The sequence below is a fragment of the Jatropha curcas genome, chromosome 11 (genome assembly GCF_041381405.1).
Source record: "Jatropha curcas cultivar XTBG-Jc1 chromosome 11, XTBG_Jcur_1.0, whole genome shotgun sequence".
Taxonomy (NCBI): Eukaryota; Viridiplantae; Streptophyta; class Magnoliopsida; order Malpighiales; family Euphorbiaceae; genus Jatropha; species Jatropha curcas.
In genome coordinates, this window is record NC_143161.1 from 17,506,114 (window position 1) to 17,524,477 (window position 18,364).

Consider the following 18,364-nt stretch of genomic DNA (forward strand, 5'->3'; position numbering starts at 1 on the left):
AAGAAGGTGGGGTATTTTGATTGTACTTCTACCATCAATCATCATATTTAGAGCAAAATTTCGTTCCATTGTATAGTACCACCTAGCTAAAACTTACTAGAAACTTAAACATATACCTTAACCTATAATTGCTACCATTAGTCAGCTAAAATTTCCAAAAATTGAGTTTTGAGTTAAAAGCCCAAAAACTTCAAAATTTCCAAAATGGGCCAAATGATGTCATTACTCGATAAAATTTCCCATGTATAAAAAAATAGGCCCAAAATGAACTCTAAACCAGCTCAAATGTATCTTAATTAAACTAGGAAGTATTTTAGCCCATATTTTAATTAAAAGCCTAACGATATATAAATTTTCATAACCGGTCATTTTCTAGTTTTGACTCATTTTGCCTCCATAGCCTATATTGTATCACATATCCTATTGTCATGATAAACTCTACCACATGGTCATCATTTTTAGTACCCATAGAGTTATGTATAGCATTTTGAATTATGGTACTATTGGATCCCCCTAAAAGTGGTATATGAACAGTACACTGATTATGATACAAGAAGTATGTATACCTTAACTTTGTCTAAGTCATTAATAATACTTTCACTTCGGCTATAACCAAAGTATAGTCATTTGTGGCAAATCATATGTATAATGGATAATCATATTGCATAATCAACCCTAATTACTATAGGATAATGTTGCATAGGTACTCTCATTGAACAATCTAATCACTCCCAAATTCAAACTCCAAACCCCCATCAAACTCCAATAATCAACATAACACAAACAACACTTCTATAACTTCATAACTACAGAATCTCTCATTAGTATCATAATAATCATCAACTAAATGCATTCATTTATATATATCAAACCCTAATATTCCAACCTTGCCAACTAACTTAGAAAATAATTTATATCCAATCATTAAATAAGTCCCATGCTTAATTCCAAATATATACACCAAAATAATTTAGCATCATGCTTAAGTTATATAAATCAAATAAGATAATCTCCAAATAAATAATAATTATACATGCCATAAGTCTTAATTACATAAAACTAATCTTCTACTACAAAAATATTCTCTCCTGCTCTGATGCTACACTTCTGGTCTTCGAGCAGCAACCACAGTCTTCAACCTGCTGTTTCGCACCGCCCCCGAGCGATCCGAATAATGTTCGCTTTTTAGTTTTGATTTGGAAAAGCGATATTTATTATTGAACAGTGATGACAAAACATTTTGGATACGATGCCGATAAATTGGTTTTAAAATATTTAGAGTCGCCACCCATTATTTCGGCAATGGGACCGTTTCCAATTTTATTTTATAAAAAGTGACTCCATTTTTTACACCCAACTTTATTTAAGGCCAAATTATTAAAAAAACTGGTCAGGCGCACCAAGGTGATTCTGGGTAAGGGAATTGGGTACGTCGGCTCGTTGGAAGCCGACGCCGGGAAAAACCGACCTCTTTTAAACTTTCGATTTCTAATTTAGTTTTAGTTAGAAAAGTCAAATTATTTATTTATTTAAACCCAACCCGAATGAATCGAACCGAATTCTTATTGAAAATAATTTAATCATCCCAATCAAATCTAAGTATCACATTCATACTCATCCAAATCATCCAAATCATCCAAACCAAAATAATTAAACCAAATAAATAAAAGACCCGCTCTTGCCTTATGGTTAAAGGCGGGCCACAAATCGAACCTAAAAATACATTCTACCCAATTTGAAATCAAAACCCAAAAACCCAAGACCCAAAATCATGCATAATTACATTTTAATATTCTAAACCTAATTAAACTGTAATCTGCTCACAATTGATTGTTTTTGGATCTATTAGAAAAGTTAAATTTCATTTTGTACAAAATTCGTTAAATTTTTAAAAGAACAAAAATTTGTTTCTAGACTCACAGAACAGTCGCCTCACGCAGCTGTTCTATGGTAGAACAGTTCAAAGCTGAGAATATGAGAACTTGCAGGGCACCAATCAAGCAAAATATATAGAGGGTGCCAAAAGCCTCTTTTGCATTTTTTCTTAAAAAAAATTAAAATTCAACTCATAAAAATACTAGCAAGTTAAATTATTGTAAGCTCAAAAATCACTAAACAAACACCTCAACTTAGGTAAATCAATTTCAAAAAACATACCTACAAATATCTGTGGCTCCGTACATGAACTAAACCAATAAAATAAATTATTTTAATTAAAAACGAGAGTAATTTTAACCATACATTTAAAAAAAATGATAAAATCAAAATAATTTTTAAAAAATCTTCTATCTCATTGATTTGATCAACAAATGAGATCATAAATAAGTTTTTTTTTTCTTCAAATCAAGCATTTAATAAGTTTATATCGGTGAAATTGCACAAAACATCAAGTTTGGTGGGGTTTGTCGATTTTGCAACAGATTAATTGTATTTTTCAAATCATGGAAACTGTACTATAATTTTTCTTATATGATATTTTAGTATCTCTCTTTTGACCTCTGTGTTTTATTGTTGACTTAACAACAGAAAAGATGCAAAAATTAAATAAAAAGATTTGATAGGGTAATAGAAAATATAAAGAGAAATTAATATATTTTAAAAAAGATAAAAACGGACAAATTGTATTTGGCAAAACATAAAAATCATACTGTAAGTTTTTCAATAAAAAATAATTGTGGAGCGCATATTATATTTGGCTCACTTTGTCTCCCAAATCAAATAAAAGAAGAGAGTTTTTCAAAAAAAAAAAAAAAAAAAAAAAAAGAAAGAAAGAAAGAAAGAAAGAAAGAAAAAGAAAAAGAAGAACAAAGTGAAAGAAAATCCTTCCATTTTACTCTCTTATTTCTCTTTTCCAAACATAGAAAACAAGCTGCCCAGGCCCACAGAGGGCAAATCTTTACTAGCCCCCCCTAAACTTGAATTTATATGAAGATTTAAATCTCATATTTCTTAATGTTTCTTAAAAAAAAAAAACGAGGGAAAATGAATACCCATTCCTTTTAAATTTACATACAGAAAAATGAAATTCCATTAATTTTAAATTTACTTGCTAAAAAAAAAAATAAATTTCATAATTTTGATCGGTTTTTTTTATTAATTATAATTTTGATGTAATTTGTTATTTAAATTCACTCGTATGATCATTAAAATGCATGTAGAATGGATGCAATGGATTAACTTATTATCTAAAATGCTAAGAATTTTCAATTTTACTTATAAAGCAGTGAAAATTTTCAATTTTGCTCCTCACACTAAAAAAAATGGATTAACTTATGAATTCAATTACATACTCTAATATTAAATAAAATGATAAATATTTTTCTATAAATAAGTAATTGCTCAATTAGGAATAGCTCTAATTTATATAGTCAATGTCTAATTTATCTTCGATCAATTGGAAATTTTTATGAACTAATATTTTATTATAATTATCAAATAAAATTTTAGAATAAAAATTAATAAAAAATATATAAAAAGTTAAATTACTAATATAATAATGAGTATAAATAAGGTGTAACATAGGTTTGTAAAAATCTAGTCTTCAATAAAAATACTACATCCCCTAAATGTTTTTTTAGGGAAATATCCTCAACTACCAAAATGTAGACAATTGAAACGTGGTAGCCGACGCCGTTTCACGCACATATACTTAGGGGTGGCCACGGTTCCGGAACCGGCGGTTCCGGTTCCAGAACAGGCGGTTCCGGTTCCAGAACAGGCGGTTCCGGTTCCAAAAAAACTGGAACCGGAACCGAACCGAAAAAGTCCGGTTCCGGTTCCGGTTTGGAACCGGACGGTTCCGGTTCCGGTTCCGGTTCCGGTCCGGTGATAAAACCGACGGTTCCGATCGATTTTCCGGTGAATCACATAATTTTAAATTTTAAATTTTGAAGACCGGTTTTCAAAATTTAATAAATTTGTGAAAGTTATTTGTAAAAAAAATACACCTAAAAAATTAAAAAATTCTACAATTAAATTTATTTTTTTAAAGATTTGAATATAATTATTTTTTACAAAAAAATTCTTCAACTGAAATTATTTTTTGTTTAAAAAAGTTTGAATATAATTTCAAAAAATATTGTAGAGAGAGTAGAGATTTTTTTGTAATGAATTTGTAAATGAAATGAGGTATTTATAATAAATCCAAAAAATTAATTTTTCAAAAATACCCTTGAAACTAGCCGTTATATAGCCGTTTATAGCTATTGGGAGGAATAATTAATAGATTTCACAATAAAATAAAATAAAAAAAACACAACGTTCAGACCAATAATTATAAGAAGAATATGTATTTATTTTTTTATTTCATTTTTCTGTTGTCCCTTTGTAGGGTGTAGGCGTAGGGTTTATAATTTTATTGTGTCTAAGGTTGGGTGGACAGAGTGGTGGGGTACTGGGGTTTCTTTGCTCTAAAAGGAGCTTTTTTTTTTTTTTTTTTTTTTTTGGTGTGACAGTTTATAAGAACCTCCGGTTCGAACCGGCGGTTCTAACCGGCCGGAGAACCGGCGGTTCCAACCGGTTCCGACCGGTTTTCTGGAACCGCCGGTTCTGGTTCCAGAAAATCTGGAACCGGAACCGAACCGGAATATTCCGGTTCCGGTTCCGGTTCGTCCCGGTTCCGATTCTCACCGGTTCCGGTTCCGGTTCCGGACCGGTTCGAACCGGCGGTTCCGGTTCCAGGAACCGTGATTTGGCCAAGCCTACATATACTTCCACGTTGCTAAATGTCTAAATCTAACAAACTCCCACCCTTTTTAACTCTCATTTGCCATCTCTGCTACCTCGCTTCTCTTCAGCAGCACACACACTCGTCTCAGACTCTCAATAATGGCCGCCGCCGCCGGCGCATTCGCCACCAAGTCAGCACTCTCTAGACCATCGATATCACCACCATCATCATCACTTAAGCCCAACGCCTCAAGATCCACGGTAGGATTTATATCACCGTCTTCACCGACTTTAAAACCTTTGGTTTCTCGTGTTCACACCAAACAAAATGTCCCATCAAATGGAAGATCGTCGCTCTCGGTTAGAATGGTTTCCGCTCCTTCCATCACTCCTATGACGTCGCTTGATTTCGAGACCTCCGTGTTCAAGAAAGAGAAAATAACTCTTGCTGGCCACGACTAGGTATGTAGCAAACCTCAAGTTCCAATCAGTATTTTAGATTTGTAAATACATTTGTAAATACGTAGAAAGGAAGCTCGCGCCCGAAATTTGAGGATGTTTTTGATAGTTTTATTTGTTCATTTAAATTTATCTGGTGATTCATTTCCTTGTTGCTTTGCAGTATATTGTTAGAGGAGGGAGAGACTTGTTTCCCTTGTTGCCTGATGCTTTCAAGGGGATTAAGCAGATTGGAGTTGTTGGCTGGGGATCCCAGGTTTAGAACTCTAAAATACTGTTCGTAGTTTAATTTTCAAATGGATTATTTTAGTGGATTACTTTTATCGAACTTATTATTGTGCACTCGAATGATTTCGTTTTGTCACGCTTTGTTGAAAATGGATAGAGATTATAGCTAAGAATTTCCTTATTTTTGGGTTTTGACCTTATTATTGTTTTTGTTGTAACCTTCTCTTGCTTATCTGATTTGTGCTACTTGATAGGGGCCAGCCCAAGCACAGAATTTGAGGGATTCTCTTGCTGATGCAAACTCTGACATCGTAGTAAAGGCAAGTTCTACTTCCGCCTGTGATGTAACTGCAGCTGTTTATTGGTCATTATCTTCAAAAAATCGTTTGCTATTTATGTGATTGATAAGCACTTTACATTGTTAACACTATGCCTGGAAGTGATTCATTAATGTGAAGTATGGTAAAGGAAGGTGAAGTGATAATATTAAAACGATAACCCTAATGTTTTCACAACTGTTTAAAGGAATAGTAAGGAAATTATTGGGAAAGAAATAATACTGACACACTGTACTGTGTAGTCCATATTCATCTTAGCCGTTTTGCTATTGCAGATTGGGTTGAGGAAGGGCCCCTGCTCTTTTGCTGAAGCGCGTGCTGCGGGGTTCATTGAAGAGAGTGGAACTTTGGGAGACATTTGGGAAACTATTGCTGGCAGTGATCTTGTCTTGTTATTGATTTCTGATGCTGCTCAGGTTAGTGGTCTTGTCTTGTTTTCATGGTTCACTATTGAACAAAATATTACATTAATGCCATTGCATTAAAAACAGTCTTTTGATGGTCGTAAGTTACTGTAGCTAACTGGTTGTGTTTGTTAAGATATTTGAGAACTAGTCAGCTCTCAATGATCACCATAAACCTGTTCAAATGCTGTAAATATTTTCTGTTCTTGTAATCTGTTATTTCCTTGATTTCTGCTAGTCCTTTGATTTGTTTTTGAATATAATCCTCATAATTTGTAACTGTTGTAATCCTTTGTAATTGGCTATTTAATAGCCACGATACTTCATGGAAAAGTATTAACAAAATATAAAAAATATTCTTCCTCCATTCTGCATTTACATGGTATCAGAGCACCATGGTTGATTCATCAAATCAAATCTCTTCTAATCCCACTAATGCACAGCATTCATTCTCAGTCAAATTAAAATCATCAAACTACCTATTATGGAAAACTCAGTTTCAACCTCTTCTCAACTATCATAATCTCAACCATCTTATTGATGGCTCTTCTCCACCCTCAAAAACAATTAAATCTCCATCTAACCCAGCTATTAATATTCCTAATCCGGAATATACAACTTGGTTCAAACAAGATCAACTCTTACACTCTTGGCTTCACTCCTCTCTTTCTGAAGAAGTCTTCCCATATATTGTTGGGTCAAGTTCCTCTCAAGATGTCTGGCAAGCTTTAGCACAAGCCTTTGGTTCTGTCTCTCAAAACCGACAACTTCAAATTCACATTGAGCTACAAGAACTCAAGAAAAATGACCTATCTATTTCTGCCTATCTCCAACGTGCCAAGGCACTTAAAGATGAGTTACATGCTGCTGGCCGACCCCTTTCAACAGCTGAATTCAATGCCATCATCTATAGAAATATTGGCTTTGAGTATCATAATATCATTACTGCATTGAATCTTCGTCCTGACCCCATTCCATTCCATGAGCTTCATGGACAGCTTGTTGCTCATGAAATCCTTCTAAAAAGTTATCATGAACCACCTCAAGCAAATATGGTGTCTCGCCAATTCAACAACTCCCTCCCACCTCTGCTCCCATTGCCAAATTCGAATTCCAATTGGCAAAAAAATTCTAATTCCAAATCCAAAGGCCCTTGTCAAATATGTGGCTTAAGAAACCACACTGCAGACAAATGTCGTCACCGTTATAAACGGCAATATCAAAACTCCGTTCAAAACCGAATCAGTCAACAACCAATGGCCAACTATTCATATAACTGCTCACCACCTGCATCATATCCGCCACCACCTTCTCCCTACTACCCCATGATCAATTACCACCCACAACCACCACCACCTTCAACAAATTATTCCACCACCTCCTTGTCAGCAATTAATTGGCACCCTGACACTGCTGCTAATTACCATGTCACCCCGGACATTCAATCATTAAGCACCCTAGCAGAGTATCAAGGTTCTGATAATCTTCATGTTGGAAATGGTGTTGGATTGCCAATCTCACATACCGGTACGGTTACTATCCCTTCTCCTAACGGTCCACTTCTTCTGAAAGATACTTTATGTGTTCCCAAAATTGTCAAAAATCTTTTATCTGTACAAAAATTCACCACTGATAATTGTTGTTTTTTTGAATTTTGGCCTCATTGTTTCTTTGTTAAGGATCAAATTACCAAGAGAATTCTTCTGCAGGGCCCAAGTGAAGATGGTATCTACTCCCTCAGATCACCTCTCAAATCTGCTCTCACGACCATTGTCCCTTCGTTTTCTGATTGGCATTCTGCCTTGGGTCATCCTCATCGTAGGACTGTCTCCAAAATAATAAAAGACATCAAATTACCTTGTTCTAGTTTTGATTTTACTCCTTGTTCTGCTTGTAATTTAGGAAAATTATCTAGAATACCTTTAGCTTCTGTTGAACATAAAAGCTCGGCTCCTTTTCAAATAATCCACTCTGATGTCTGGGGCCCTGCACCTATTGTTTCTCACTTAGGTCATGAGTATGTTCTTTTGTTTATCGATGATTTTTCTCGATTTACATGGTTATATTTGCTGAAAAATAAGAGTGATGTATATAATATGTTCTTGCAATTTCAATCCCTTATAGAACGTCTGTTTAATTCCAAAATTTTAGCCTTTCATTCAGATTGGGGAGGGGAGTATCAAAAATTAAATCGATATTTTCGACAAAATGGGATAATTCACCGAATCGCATGCCCTTACACCCATGAACAAAATGGCACTGCTGAAAGGAAAATACTTCATGTTATCGAAACTACCCTTGCCTTACTGTCTCATGCTAAATTACCATTAAAATTTTGGAATTATGCTGCCGAAAATAGTGTCCAGTCAATTAATATTCTGCCTTCTCCAACTTTACAAAATAAATGTCCTTATGTGTGTTTATACAATTCACCACCAAATTACCTTATTCAACAACCCTTTGGTTGTACTGTCTATCCTTTCCTTTGACCATACTCCACCCACAAGTTTACTTTTAGGTCCATTCCGTGTATCTACCTAGGAACAAGTCCCTCTCATCATGCTCATCGTTGTTTGGATCCTAAGTCCAAACGTGTCTACCTTGCTCGTCATGTTAAATTTGACCTTACAAAATATCTTGGATTTAATTCAGTTGCAGGTAACGGTCCATCTCCACATGAAACACCTTGGTTATCTATCTCAAATCAGATACCACCACATTTGGATGCTGCAGGCGGATTTTCAGGTACATCCTTATCTCACCAGTCTTCTTCTACACAGTCCAACTCCACCACAAACACTACCCCTCCTCCTTTCAACGTCTCTCCAACTCACACAAATAATAATCACGCAACTTCAGTTACGTCTCCCTCTCTACCAAATCAAATCGTACCATATGTGCCTCCTACAAACCAGCCTGCTCTTGATTTAGCAGTTGATATATCATCTCATTTTTCCCAACCCGCTCCACCACAAACCTATAAGAACTCACCCTAAGCCTTTATCTCTATGAGCAAGCCTGATTATTTATCTTCTGAACCTCAAACTTATAATCAACCTCATCTTCAATGGAGACAAGCAATGGAGTGTGAAATTAATGCCCTTTTGCAGAATAAGACGTGGCAGTTGGTACCACGCCCTCCAAACATAAATATTGTGGGCAATAAATGGCTCTTTCGTATTAAACGAAAAGCTAATGGAGACATTGAATGTTACAATGCTCGGCTGGTTGCGAAGGGGTTTTCGCAACAACCTGGAATTGATTATAATGAGACGTTTAGTCCGGTTGTCAAAGCCACAACAATACGAACTGTTCTTTCTCTCGCTACTGTATCTAAATGGCCAATAAAATAGCTTGATATATCCAATGCATTCTTGCATGGATATCTTGACGAAGACATATACATGGCTCAGCCGCCTGGATTTGTTGATTTAGTTCATCCGGATTATGTTTGTAAACTGCAAAAATCTCTATATGGCCTTCAACAAGCACCAAGAGCATGGTTTCATCGGTTAAGCACATTTCTGTTACAACTTGGTTTTCAGGCTTCCAAAGCTGACACGTCCTTATTCATTTACAAAGAGGGTAATACTCAATGCTTCATCTTGATATATGTCGATGATATCTTGATTACATGTTCAAATTCTAGCAAACTGGAAGTTTTTTTGCAAGCTTTACAATCTGCTTTCCCGGTGCGTGACCTTGGTCAGTTGCACTACTTCTTAGGCATTGAGGTACTTTCCCAGTCTTCGGGTATTTTGTTGTCACAACAAAAATATATAAATGATCTACTGCAAAGGTTTAATATGTTTGACAGCAAAGCTACCTCGACCCCTATGGCTTCTAATTCATCATTATCGAAACATGATGGTGAACTAATGGTTGATGGAGAGAAGTTTCGCCAACTTGTTGGTTCCCTTCAGTATGTGACTCTTACTAGGCCCGACATCTCCTTCGTAGTCAACAAGCTTGCTCAATTTATGCATCAGCCGACTCAAACTCATTGGGCTGCTGCTAAACATTTGCTGCGTTTTCTCAAGGGTACTGCTAGTATGGTCTTTTCTTTTCTCACTCATCACCAATTTCACTACAATGTTTTACCGATAGTGATTGGGCTGGCTGCCCGGATGACCGGAAATCCACTTCTAGATATGCAATTTACCTGGGCACTAATTTAATTTCCTGGTCTTCGAAGAAGCAATCTACTGTTGCCCGCTCTTCAACTGAAAGCGAGTACCGTTCCATTGCTCATGCCACTTCTGAAATTATGTGGCTTTTGTCCTTATTTTCTGAACTTGGCTATCATGTTTCGCCAGCAACTCTATGGTGCGATAACATTGGTGCAATCTACTTGACTTCTAATCCGGTATTTCATGCTCGAACCAAGCACATTGAACTCGATTTTCACTTTGTCAGAGATCTGGTTCAACAGAAACGGGTTCAAGTCAAGTTTATTTCCGGTCAAGATCAAATTGCAGACATTATGACAAAACCGTCGAGTTCTCCTTTGTTCCTACGTCATTGTGACAAGCTTCGACTTATGTCTGTACCGTCTTCAGCTTGAGAGGGGCTGTTAAGATATTTGAGAACTAGTCAGCTTTCAATGATCACCATAAACCTGTTCAAATGCTGTAAATATTTTCTGTTCTCGTAATCTGTTATTTCCTTGATTTCTGCTAGTGCTGTGATTTGTTTTTGAACATAATCCTCCTAATTTGTAGCTATTGTAATCCTTTGTAATTGGCTATTAAATAGCCACGATACTTCGTGGAAAAGTATTAACAAAATATAAAAAATATTCTTTCTCCATTCTGCATTTACAGTGTTAATTAAAAGTTTTCACAGTTTTTGTTGCCTTTCCATGTCTGCTTTAATTCCTTGTTTATATAAATAGGTTTATACTTCTATAAATATCTCTAGGTGTGATCCTTTTGATTTTTGGCCCCTCATAAGCAAAAACTCCGCAACATTTGAAGTTGGTTTTATATTGATTTCTATTTATTGTTTTGTCCGTATCCTTACTCGTTTTGTTATCTCCAACTTGTGTGTTGCAGGCAGATAACGATGAGAAGATATTCTCTCATATGAAACCAAACAGCATCCTTGGCCTTTCCCATGGTTTTCTTCTTGGACATTTGCAATCACTGGGGCTTGATTTTCCTAAGAACATAAGTGTTATTGCTGTTTGTCCCAAGGGAATGGGGCCTTTGGTTCGTAGGCTCTATGTTCAGGGCAAAGAAATAAATGGTGAAGGAATTAATTCAAGTTTTGCTGTCCACCAGGTCTCTTTCTCTCTGCTGTTGACATTGCAATTAATCCACATGTTTTTTTTTTAAAAAAAAAATTACTGAAATTTGACTTTGAGCAGGATGTTGAGGGTAGAGCTGCAGATGTTGCCTTGGGATGGTCTGTTGCTTTGGTCTCTCCTTTTACATTTGCCACCACATTGGAGCAGGAGTACAAGAGTGACATTTTCGGGGAACGTGGTGAGTTGAAGTACACTATGCCGATGATATCGATCATGTGCGTGAAAGTTACACATTGCCTTTCATCATTGACCTTTTGACTGTCTTAGGCATACTACTTGGCGCTGTCCATGGAGTTGTGGAATGCTTGTTCAGAAGGTACACTGAGAATGGAATGAATGAAGATTTGGCTTACAAGAATACCGATGAGAGCATAACAGGAATAATATCAAAAACTATCTCAACAAAGGTTGATTTTATCCCTGTCTCTTGGCTCTTTGATTTACTAATTAGGAATATTTCATTAGCTTTAACTGGGACATTTACTAACTCTTGTACTCTCTTTGTTTGTTTGTTATATGGTTTTTGATAGGGCATGCTGGCTGTTTATAACTCATTTCCGATGAGGGAAAAAGGGACTTTGAGACTGCATACGGTGCAGCGTATTATCCCTGTATGGACATTCTATGAGTGTTATGAAGATGTTGCTAGTGGTAGTGAGATTCGAAGTGTTGTGTTGGCTGGGCGTCGATTCTATGTATGTTGAGACCAAATGTTGGCACCCTTGTGATTGTTGCACTGTCTGTTTCTGAAGATTTAGAATTTCATTTTTTCTGAATTACTCTTGGTGGTGCTTTTAATTGTTAATAGGAAAAGGAGAGCCTACCAGCTTTCCCAATGGGTAAGATTGATCAAACACGAATGTGGAAAGTGGGTGAACGTGTTCGAGCAACACGACCTAAGGATGACTTGGGTCCTTTATATCCTTTCACTGCTGGAGTATTTGTAGCATTGATGATGGCTCAGGTAATAGATCCTATTATTACTGCCAGATAAATGTTTTTGCATATTTCCCAATTCCTAAAATTTGCCTGCTGTGTCCTTTTTCACCATAAATTGTATTAATTAAGTAGTTTTCTATCTGAAATATGTTACTTATCAGATCGAGGTGCTGAGGAAGAAGGGACACTCGTACTCTGAAATCATAAATGAGAGTTTGATTGAAGCCGTGGATTCACTAAATCTTATATCAGATAGACAACATCTTATATTATATTATTTCACATAAGACATTGTTTTACAACAACAAAGATGACGCCACCAATATTAATACTTTAGATAGCAACAGCTTTTGTCACATAATTTGCTTATACAAACTAATCAAAAACACCATATATGAGTATGCACATCACCATCAACAGCAACAACTAAGGTTTTGGCTCTCAAGAACTCGAGCTGGAGGCATCAAAGAAAGTCACCCTCCTCCTCTTGTTCGGAAGTGTTGTTCTTGGTGAGTATTTAGGTGAAATAGAACCTTTCTCCAATACAGAATTCAAGGCCTGGTGGATAGAATTTACAAGAATCTGCTGTGTTTCAGTATCATCAGTGATATTCTTGTTTCTGCAGCTGGTTAGAAAAAGCACATTCTTTAACCGGCCTCCTAAGGTTGATATTTCAGCATCCACCATTTTCAATTGAAGAGCATTGACTGCTTGTTTTATGTCATACATAAGCTCAGGTCGATAATCGCAACATATGGATGCTTTGAAACACAAACTTCCATCTTTTGCTCCATTGTCAAAGGTTTCAACCTTCACTTCATCATCATCCATTGGAATCAGAAGGCCTTTACTGGCGTCTATTGCTTTCTTCTTCAGTTCTTTCACTTGGCTAATAACTTCAGCAAGCAATGTGGCTTTGTCCATCTAAACCGAAACAAAACAAAAAAAGAATTCAAGTCAAGATTGATTTTAGAGTTACTGTAAACCATAATTAAATTCCATAGATAACTGTGGTTACTGTCAACAATATGCTTATACTAGCAGTGACATACCAGAAAGATATGTCTCCATATATCAATGCTACCTGCAAAAGTAATTTGGTTAATTAAGGAAAGCTTGACTCATCCAGCTATTGGTTTATTTCAAAAGTTTTGCAGATAGGCTCCAAGAGTAAGATAGGTCCATCAGAATATTAGACAAAATTGTCGAAACATGCTAATAATAGCATAACAAGAAGTAAATGGCTGATGTGATTTTGTTTGACATTGTTAAAATCTCAGCAGATGACAATGATATGGAATTAAAAGAGGCAAAACATACATGATCAGAATTTTAGGTTTTTAAAATCTAATGGGCTTTCTTGTTCCAGATGTCTATTTCAGACTTGCTGTACCAACTATTGAGAGGATTTCATGGTTGTCATCCAAGCCAAGAAACCCATGGACAAGCCACTACAGATAATATACATATATACACACTGAATAGACCCCTTGGTTGGATTATTGCAGCTGGCATAGTGCACCCACCATCCAACCAGTATCATCAGTTCACCTACCAGTTGTACAAACACTTGCATATTTTTTATATGTATGTATTTGTTAGATGAATATATTTATATAGTGTCCTATCGACAATAACTTTGACTCTGTGAAATATTAATGTATTACGTAAATCATCAAATAGTTTACTTCTTGCTAACATCCATGAGATCATCAAATGAAATTTGTTGGTTCCACTTAAAATTATAGGTAGCTTTTAAGGACAGGAATGTCAGAAGCCATTAATGAACTATTCCCTTTTCTTCCCACGAGCCAAAAACATATAATGTTGCAAACACAACGGTGATCTAATGTTTTCTTTCATAGAATATCCAGATGACCACATGCACAAGACAGCACTTGATAGCTACACTTGACTCATATAGCAACCAATGAACAAGTTATCAGGGTAAGATTATAGAAATTGTTAAAATTAATCACAAATTTTCTAGATATATCTTAGTGATTGCAGAATTCAATTCTAATGCGAAGAAAAGTATAACATCACCTCAAGGTATAACATCCTATTGAGACACATCATTAACCAGCTTAAGAAATGGTGTTACAAGGGATTGAATATCATATATGAAATTGCTGAATTCATCACAACGTAGCATAAAACACCTATAAATATTTATAAGAGTACTAAATTATCTCAAAAGTCAACTTTTTATCTCTGCAATTCATGATTATACATTTTTCAGATTCACAGTTCAATCAGGAGTTTATTAGTTATACTTCCTCCTACCCTGTTATGGTTTTCATGCAGTCTAGCAAAATCAACTCAGATTTAATCCCACACCTTATTCTTAATACAATAAATTGGTATCCGATCGTTAGGTCTTAAACTTTTGCAGATTCTCAGCAGCCAGACCACGTTTATTACAAACATCTTCGAGAATTTGTTAAAAAGAAAAGAAAAACATATGAATGAATAGACATGTTATATCAGCAATCAAACAGATAAGATAAATTGGTAACACAGAGAAATTGTATTAAGTATTAACCTTTTCTGTGCAGGGCACAAGACTGCGAAGAGTAGCGAGATGGGCATTGATTCTCTCTCTTCTCCTCCTCTCTGCCTCGCTATGGCTCTTCAAAGCTGCCAGAACCTTGGCCTCAGAAGGTACTTTTTTCCCGACTCTCGTCACCGGTGCCTTTACAAGTTCTCCCTTCTCATTATCCAACACTAGGGCCTGCGACACCATCGATCCATCTCGCAAAACCCCATTAAAACCTTGTAAACTGAAGGAAAACGGGTCCAAAGTGTTTAAATAACCGATCCCAGACGAAGAATTGGCGCTATAATTGCAGTAAGAAACCATTGAATGAAAGAAGAAAAACAGAATAGCCTAAAAATGTTAGCTTCTTATGTTTTATGAGCGAAAAGCGGAGCAGATTAGGCCTGGAGGACGAGTGGTAGGGGAGAACCAGAAAGAGAGCATTTGGAGAGGGAAACTTGGTTGTTTAACAGGTTTGTTAGTGATTCTTGTATCTTTGATCATAACTTCCATACCGCAAAAGGAATAGGTTTTAGGTTTAAGAGACATATGGAGACAAGTTAGTGAGAAAACATCCACATTTTCTTCTTGATAGTATTGAAGACCATTATTTCTTTGATATGTGTGAGATTCTTTGAAGAGTGGAGCTTTAGTTTAAAGAAATGTAGAGTCTTCGAAACTGTGAATATTGTTTCGTGGAATGTCGATGAATCTTGAAGAAGAAAGAGACAAAAGCTCAAAGAAAATGGGATTGACAAGAGAGCTTGGAAAGATGGTTTCTCTTCTTTAGCAGCTTAGCAAGTGTTTGAAAGTTCAAAGCTGAGAATATGAGAACTTGCAACGCACCAATCAAGCAAAATAAATAGAGGGTGCCAAAAGCCTCTTTTGCCTTTTTTCTAAAAAAAAAATTAAAATTCAACTCATAAAAATAGTAGCAAGTTAAATTATTCCAAGGTCAAAAAGCACTAAACTAACACCTCAACTTAGGTAAATCAATTTCAAAAAACACACTTACACGTATACGTGGCTCCACTTATACTGACATATGGCATCACGAACTACAAAAGATGATTAAACTCTATATTGTATGAAATATTTTCAGGAGAAAAATCAAAATCTTCAAAGAATGGAGACTCCTTCAACTGATGCAGTCATCAAAACCAAAATGTTTCCACATATCTACTGTCATTAGAGACGTATAGATTACTTCTCCATGCAGGCAGTGAAATATTTTCTTTTTAACAATAATATTGTTACAACATAAATTTTTTTATTCAATATAATGTCTAAACCAATCTGTTTTAGAACACTTGATTAATTTTTTATAAACTAATTTATTTTGTTTTTTATTAAATGATTTTATGAGTTAATTTCTGTGCTTTTAAAAAATTAATAATTTAATATTTCATGAGTTAATTTTTTTTTCTTTGCCCCCTAAAATTTTTAGTTTTGGTTCCCCTTAATTTATGATATTTTCCTTTGATTTTTTTTCCTTTTCATATTAATTTGACCCACAAAATTTTATTTTTTTACCCTGCTAACTCAATGATTATTTTCTTTTTTTTTTTAATATGTAGACCTTCAAATTTCTATGTACTTAAAATAATTATCTTGAAAATTATTTTTATTATCTAGGGTCAATTTTGTGTTAATGAATTGTATATTGAGTTTCTAGAGCGAGGCCAAAGGATCAAAATATATGGAAGAAGCGAAGGGTTGCTCTCAACAACTTCTCCATTGACATCTGGATTTCAACTATTAATTAAACAATAAAACCGGAAATTTCTCTTTTTATTTTTATTTTTTGTTTTTACAAAATTTCTAATTATTTTTAATGCTAGACCTTGTTTTAGGAGGCTAATGGGTCCTGCCTTTGTCATGATGTACCTTTGATATGGACATTGTTGTCCTACATAGTGGCATGTTCATTGGTATTAAAAAAAATAAAGTGAAAATTAGTTTTTTTATTATTATTATTAATTAAGGTGCTTGTCTAATGTCTAGATTCAACTTATTTGAGATAAGAGTAAATTAAATTATGACTTGGTAGCTTGGTAATGTGTTACCTAATCCTTCTTAAACTCCAATCCTCCTACCATATGTTAGATAATTTCAAAAATAATTATTAATAAACACGTTAATTCTAATTTTTTTTTAATATCATAAGATTACAATTATTATACTTTTGATATTCTCCTTTTTCTAAAATATGTTACTATTGTGTATCCCAAAATAGAAATTCAGAATTAATTAAATTTAATAATATGTTATAGATGTTGTTTATTATTTATAGGTCAATGAACATAGCATCCTCTTATGGGCCACTTTGGAATATGACATACTCTTCTAAAAAAATATTTAATTTTGATAAATATATAAATTGATAAAAAAATTTATCTGTGTTACTTAAATAAAAAAAATTTAGACTTTAATATTGTATTTTCAGCCTCATGGAATTTGTCAACCTGTAATCAACTATGCATATTAAAATTAAAATGCCGCTATCATTTATTTATTTATAAATAAATGTCACTTTCTTTCATTTCTTAAAATTTATATTTGGCTGGACTTGCATCCACAATAGGTGGTGTACAAAAATTTATTTTCTCTCAATCATAAACTTAACCGGACCATATGGTATTTCTTTTTCACTGTATTTTATTTTATGACTAATGACTTGTTAATTGTCTAAATAATTGGAGTCAATTTTAATTATTTCTTATAATCTAAAGAAAATAAACAATAAATTTTTGACAACACATCATTAAAATTAGTATTCCAGTAATAACGTAATCGCTAATCAGATTGGTTAGTGTAACGAATATGAAAACAACGTTTGCATCATCTTCTAATATTGTGATTTTCCTTTTTTCGGTGAGCTTCCACAAAACATGCTAATTATTGAAGTATTTCAAAATCCAAAGTCAAACCCTAATCGATTTTAATATTTTTCCTTATAATTTAGAGTTTCTTTGTCAAATAAGAATATATTACCAGAATAAGTAAAAATATTTCCTATAAAATATTTTATTTGAGGATGAATTATAACAAATGAAATTGTATATTTTAGTTTTTTTTTTTTAAATTTATTTAGAAGTAGATAAACCAATATATACACGGAAGGTTAGTAAATATTTTTTCTTTTTATCAATTACCAGTTAATCCAGTGAGATGAGATGCTGGATCTTTTAAGTAATGTCTAGGATCGCCCCCATAATGAGTCTATGCAGAACCGGAATCTGGATTAGTCGGCTTTACTAAATACCGGGTAATTTAACAAAAAAATACTTTTTCTTTTTAATTTTTATATGGATTCTATTATGCCTTAAGTAACATTTTCATCATATATATATATATATTCTTTTTTTTTATTAAAAAAGTATCACATTTAAGTTTTATTAGTGGGTGTGACCCACAGGCCCAGTCATTAGTGATGCCAGTTAATTGGTGCAAAGGGAACTGATCTAAGTGAAAGGCCAAA

General features: G+C 34.4%; 1 protein-coding gene and 1 pseudogene across 2 annotated transcripts; one reads left to right on the top strand and one right to left on the bottom strand.

Moving 5' to 3' along the window:
- The first annotated feature begins 4,725 nt into the window (after nucleotides 1–4,725).
- On the top strand, nucleotides 4,726–13,468 carry LOC149492658 (ketol-acid reductoisomerase, chloroplastic-like; annotated as a pseudogene). Its single transcript, XR_016318823.1, has 10 exons — nucleotides 4,726–5,130; nucleotides 5,291–5,383; nucleotides 5,610–5,675; nucleotides 5,969–6,109; nucleotides 11,152–11,379; nucleotides 11,466–11,583; nucleotides 11,673–11,812; nucleotides 11,936–12,100; nucleotides 12,214–12,369; nucleotides 12,506–13,468. The product of XR_016318823.1 is annotated as a ketol-acid reductoisomerase, chloroplastic-like (transcript).
- On the bottom strand, nucleotides 12,656–15,714 carry LOC149492659 (transcription factor bHLH30-like). The gene is made up of 2 exons (XM_089716319.1): nucleotides 14,890–15,714; nucleotides 12,656–13,268 (listed from the first exon to the last, which is right to left on the bottom strand). Exons 1-2 carry the CDS (start codon nucleotides 15,205–15,207, stop codon nucleotides 12,786–12,788), a joined length of 801 nt encoding a protein of 266 aa, XP_089572445.1. The 5' UTR covers nucleotides 15,208–15,714; the 3' UTR covers nucleotides 12,656–12,785.
- Nucleotides 15,715–18,364: the final 2,650 nt, after the last annotated feature.